The 5,805-nt window shown below is 32.4% G+C and overlaps 1 protein-coding gene across 1 annotated transcript; it reads left to right on the plus strand.

Moving 5' to 3' along the window:
- The first annotated feature begins 1,589 nt into the window (after positions 1-1,589).
- LOC145138576 (glucan endo-1,3-beta-glucosidase-like) lies at positions 1,590-3,648 on the plus strand. The gene is made up of 3 exons (XM_079072638.1): positions 1,590-1,922; positions 2,165-3,236; positions 3,319-3,648. The coding sequence occupies exons 2-3, from the start codon at positions 2,172-2,174 to the stop codon at positions 3,562-3,564; spliced, it is 1,311 nt and encodes a 436-aa protein (XP_078928764.1). The 5' UTR covers positions 1,590-1,922; positions 2,165-2,171; the 3' UTR covers positions 3,565-3,648.
- The last annotated feature ends 2,157 nt before the right edge of the window (positions 3,649-5,805 follow it).

The following is a 5,805-nucleotide window of genomic DNA, read 5'->3' on the forward strand; positions in this document are numbered from 1 at the left end:
AAACATTAAATTTCTGAAACCAAATTAAAATAATTAAGAATTTCGAAATACGTTATTTCAAAATAACTTACAACAACAATAGTTAAAAGTAAAATTATATATAAAAATTATATTGTTGTCTTTAAAAACAAAAACAATGTTTGATGTTTTAAATAATTACAATGATAGAAATTAAAATCTTAAGCAAATAAACTTTTAAAATTAATTAATCATAACAACAACTATAAATATCATTAAATCATACATTATATTTAATTTTATTCATAAGTAACTTGCAGGTAGACGTCATTAAAACACTTAGGATTATACAATTTTAAAAGATATCTAAATTATCATATAATTCAAAACAAACAATATTTATACCAACTTATTATAAGATTTATTATATAAAAGCTAATAACAATGTCATTGATATATTTAAAAACATATATTTATAAAAATTTCAAATATATTGTTGTATTTTGCGCAGCGCGCGGGTATTCGCCTTGTATACTTATAATATAGACATTTTTTCTTCAACCACATTCATTTGAAATCCCCAACTTTTCAACTTCTTTTAAAATTAATACATTAAATCCAATATTATTATAATTTCAATTTTAATTCTTTATTCTCACTATAACGTAGTTAGTTTGTTAATCTAAATATGATGTTAAATTAAAACATAGTTTTATAATATATTCAAAACCTATTTTTTCTAAATAGTTAAAAAGTTTAAATATAAGATCTAAATACAAATGTCAAATGAATAAAAAAAATTGATTAAAATCTACTTTTTATAATAATAATTTTTTCCTTAGATAGTTTAAAATAAATTAAAAATATTAAAAGTTTAAATATAATATTAAATATGAAACCTATATCAAAAAATAGTTTTAAAATTTATTAAAATTAATAAAGATATAAATAAAATGTTAAATATAACACACAACCTATAGATATATTTCATTGAAATAATATCACATAAAATATATCTATCTAAATTGAGTTTATTTTTATTTTCATGGGTAGTGGTCATTGAGATGATGTAACTTTAAATAAAATAATATGAGATCTATTATTTGATAATCATAGATCTATTACGAAAGTAATTTCCTATATCTATATTTGGTAATGATTATCATTTATTTAAAATACTTAGAATGGTTTATAATAAATTAATGTAAGAATTATTAATTTAAAGTTACTTACGTAAATATATTTATTTTAATAATATATATTTATCAATATTTTAATTATAGTTGCGCAACGCGCGAGATATCGACTGGTTGATTATATATTCTTGTGCTTCCTTATTCACCGGTTGAAATCGCTCGATATATGTGGATAAATTAATAAACCAACCAAAATTCCTATTTACGCATACCTTTTTCCAATTGTAATGCTCTTCATCCTTTATCGATAAGTAGATTTGTTCCAAATTCTTTCCATTCAAAGTCATATTTCTTATAAAACCAACCAAAATTCCTATTTATGTGGATATATGTGGATAAATTAATAAACCAACCAAAATTCCTATTTACGCATACCCTTTTCCAATTGTAATGCTCTTCATCCTTTATCGATAACTCGATATATGTGGATAGATTTGTTCCAAATTCTTTCCATTCAAAGTCATATTTCTTATAAAACCACCTTCTTAATTCTTGGATATATTTTGTAATCGATTAAGAAACAAATTAAACAACGACAAATTCGATGCTTTTGGCGAGTTTGAGAACATAATTACTCGACCCAAACAAAGGTGTTAACAAGTTTATTGGTTCTTTTCGATTATAAAGCTATTTTTAATCTTCTGAGGTAGAATCATTTGAGGGAGTTACTTTCATTTTTGTGGAAAATTGATTTAATGTTGCGAGGTGATTGATCCCATGGTGGTGACAAGGCGCAAACAAGCTTTCACAATCGGTGTAATATACATTGTGAGTTTTTCTCTAATTTCAAACGACAAAAATTAATGGATCATGTTATGTGCAATAAACTCAACTGTAAACTATTAGTTCGTTAAATGACATCTTACCCGTCCATTACCTTTAATTATTTTAGGTTCTTAAAAATCGCTTGCCCATCCAATCTTATATCTATCTTTAGCAATTTAGTTACTTTCTAACTCTAAAAATATATTAATCTTCCAAAATGTTCATGTTTGTTTCATGTTGTAAAGAACAACGATGAAGATGTGGAGCCATTTCTTTACGTCCCGCCTTCTTATTTTCTTGACATTCTTCCAAATTTTCGTGCCCGTGTACCCGATCGGTGTAAACTATGGCACAACTGCTGACAACCTACCTCCACCTAAAGAAGTCGCACAATTCCTTAGAGAAAACACAATCATCGATCGTATCAAAATCTTCGATATGAATACCGAAATCATCAAAGCGTTTGCAAACACTGGCATCTACGTAACGGTTACTGTCCCCAATGGGGACATCCCGTCACTTAAAGATAATGCCAAGGCGGAGCAATGGGTCAAGGAAAAAATCAAACCCTATTATCCTGACACCAAAATCCGTTACATTGCTGTCGGTAATGAGATCCTCCATTGGGGGACACCTGACGTTATCGACAGCCTGGTCCCCGTCATGGTAACGATTCATAAAGCGTTACTCAAGGCGGGGATCAGTGACATAAAAGTCACAACCCCACATTCGCTTGGCATTATGGTGTCATCGGACCCACCTAGTTCCGGAGCATTCCGGTCTGGGTGGGACATTGGAATCATAAAGCCAATGCTTCAGTTTTTACAAGAAAGCAATTCCGCTTTCATGGTGAACCCGTATCCATATTTTGGATACTCACCGGGAAATGATAGCTACTGTTTATTCAGACCAAACCCAGGTTTTGTCGATAAAGTAACCGGGAAAAAGTATGATAATATGTTTGATTCATTGATGGATGCGATTTATTCGGCGATGAAGAAACTGGGATTTGCAGATGTGCCAATTGTTGTCGGGGAGACAGGGTGGCCATCACTAGGTGAACCATGGCTTACGTGGGTGAACGCTGATAATGCAAAATCATACAACGATGGGATGATTAAGAAGTCTACATCTAAAGTAGGGACGCCATTGATGCCTGGAAAGAACTTCGAAATCTATATTTTTGCGTTGTTTAACGAGAATCAGAAGCCAGGTTCGCTTGCAGAGAGGAATTTTGGGCTCTTCAGACCTGATTTAACAGAAGTTTACGATATCGGAGTGTTGAATGGAACTACACCAAAGAGACGATCACATGATGTAAGAAAATGGAATTTAAAAAAAAAAAAAAGTTAATATGAAATAATTGGAATTATTAAAATGTGTTTTTGATAATGTGTAGGGTCCTGCGGCTTCTCCATCGGAGTTGGTGGGCGGTGGGAGTCCATCGGGTGGTTCTGGAGGAGTTTCCGGTGGTTCAGACTCCGGCGAGTCTCAGTCAAAGGCTGATGACAAAACTCCTTACGGTAGCAGCAGCGGCCATACTTATGATCCACCGGCGTTGATAACCACGGTTGTGATTTGCGGAGTTGTAGCTCTGTATGGACTTCATGCAATTTTTTTTAATATAGCTGTGTACTTGTATTAGCAGACGAGTTTAATTTGAACTGTATGCAAGATTGACTTTGACATTCTTTGGAGGGAATAAATTATCCATTTTTTGAGTTTTTAAGATTTTAGTTTAAATCATAAGCACTTATTTATTATTTTAAAGAAACCCCAATTTTTTTTTATGTACAGGTGGTATTAAAAATGTGCTAAACTTATAAATTAAAGAACATTCTAAGAAAAAAAATGTAATTATCAAAAAAAAATTATGTAGCGGTATTAGGTGGTGTTCTTTCTCTTTGTGGTCGATGATTAAAGTCCCGTCGTGACCATAAATAAAATGGGGTGTTGGTTTTAGAAATAGATTAGATTCTGTCGATTAAAAAAAAAGAAAGATAATCCATCAAATATTACGTTCAAGTTACAAAATGTAAATTGCTAATAATTTTAACTTAAATTCTTGTGTGAAGTAAATATAACATGTATAAGACTCCAAACACCCCCTTTTAAGTTCTTTTGTTGCAGTCAAACCACAATAAATACTAAAAGCAGTAAGTTATAGGGATAATGACTTAAAAATATAACATATTTTTTGATTTGTATATATATTTAGTCACTGATTTTTTTTGTCCATATTTTCCTATTGAACTTGTTAAGCTGTACAAATAACATCCTTATGACCTGCTATCCGAGGTTTGGCCGGTTTCCGGCGTATTTGACAGCTCCGGTCATCTTCTCCGGCGAGACTCCGGTCATCTTCTCCGGTAAGTCTCCAACGTTCATGATTTTTTCCGACGTAGTCAAGAACTCCGGTATATTCTCTCATTCTCACTTCCTTCTCTTTACTCATGAACTCAAAAACTCAGATCTGTGATGAACATACGCATCAGATTACTGTTCATCGTCTCCAACCTCCCGTAATGGTGCTCTTAAGCAAATCTTAACCGATGTCTTGACCAAAGCTTCAGTTTTTTGAAGAATAAAACCCCAAAAACGATTTTATGTTCGATTTTTGAAGAGCAAACTTAATTTCTAGAATTTTTTTCAATAAAAAAAATAAATCGATTCTCTTAACATAAATAGAGTAATATAGTTCAATATATATCGATGGAAGGCAAACGGGCAACAAGCTGCACCGCTAGCCGGCGCCCTTTCTGGATGACAAAACTAATTCTTTTGAATACAACATTTGTGGATCTAGGAGATATGACATTAGAATGCATGACATGTTGGACTCTGTTGAGGAGCTCCACCGCCTCTGGTGCGAGAAAACCAAATGTATCAAATGCAAAAGGTACAAACACATGTTGATTTTCTATACATGCATTCTCATGCTTTGCCACTTTGCACGCAATGGATTTGAAAGCGGCATGCCCTGCTGTGAAACCCCCGCTCCTCAAACCGATGAGAGGAAAGACCCCAGTAAGATCCACACACACGTGCTTCCCTCTTACCCATGTTTAACTTTTTTTGAGTGTGTGTTCATGTTCATAGTTTCATATTTCGATTTTTAAATAATAAACACAATAACACAAACACACACATAAGATCTGGGTATGTATTTTTGAAAATCAAATGAAGATATATGAAGATCTGAAAATTGAATAAAGATATCTGAAAATCGATGTGTGTGTTCTTGACAAAAATCGTGTGTATGAACAATGTGTGTTCTTAAACAAAAATCGTGTTTTGATCTAATTCGAGTTCCATTTTCATTTTCCCTGATCGATGTGTGTTCTTGAACAAAAATCGATGTGTGTGTTTATCTTTTTTCCAAAAATCAAATGATCTTCAAGGTATCTGTGTGTGTGTGTGTGTTCATTTTATTCACAGAAATCAAAAATCAATGTGTGTGTTCATCTTCTTCAAATAAATCAAACAATCTCTAGAAGTGTTTGTGTGTATGTGTTCATGCTTGAACATAAGATATGGGTTTATTGGAACGATTTTCAGATGTGTTCATGCTTGATTTTGGAACAACACACATACACTCATATGATGTGTATGTATGTGTGTTCATCACAGATCTTAAGTTCATGAGAAAATATAAGAAAAAGAAAGGGGAGAATAGAAGCTGAAGCAAATCTGAAGTATGTGTGTTCATCTTTGCCGGAAAAATCATGAATGTCGGAGACTTGCCGGAGAAGATGACCGGAGTATCGTCGGAGGTGTCAAATACGCTGGAAACCGGCTAAACCTCCAATAGCAGGTCATAAGGATGTTATTTGAACAGTTCAACAAGTTCAATGGGAAATGTGGACAAAAAAAAAATCAGTGACTA

This window comes from Lactuca virosa, chromosome 9 (genome assembly GCF_052849685.1).
Source record: "Lactuca virosa cultivar CGN04683 chromosome 9, Lactuca_virosa_CGN04683_v6, whole genome shotgun sequence".
Lineage (NCBI taxonomy): Eukaryota > Viridiplantae > Streptophyta > Magnoliopsida > Asterales > Asteraceae > Lactuca > Lactuca virosa.

Coding starts and splice junctions, on each gene's coding strand:
- LOC145138576 (XM_079072638.1), top strand. CDS start 2,172: ATGAAGATGTGGAGCCATTTCTTTACGTCCCGCCTTCTTATTTTCTTG. Junction 3,237..3,318: donor CAAAGAGACGATCACATGAT/GTAAGAAAATGG, acceptor GATAATGTGTAG/GGTCCTGCGGCTTCTCCATC.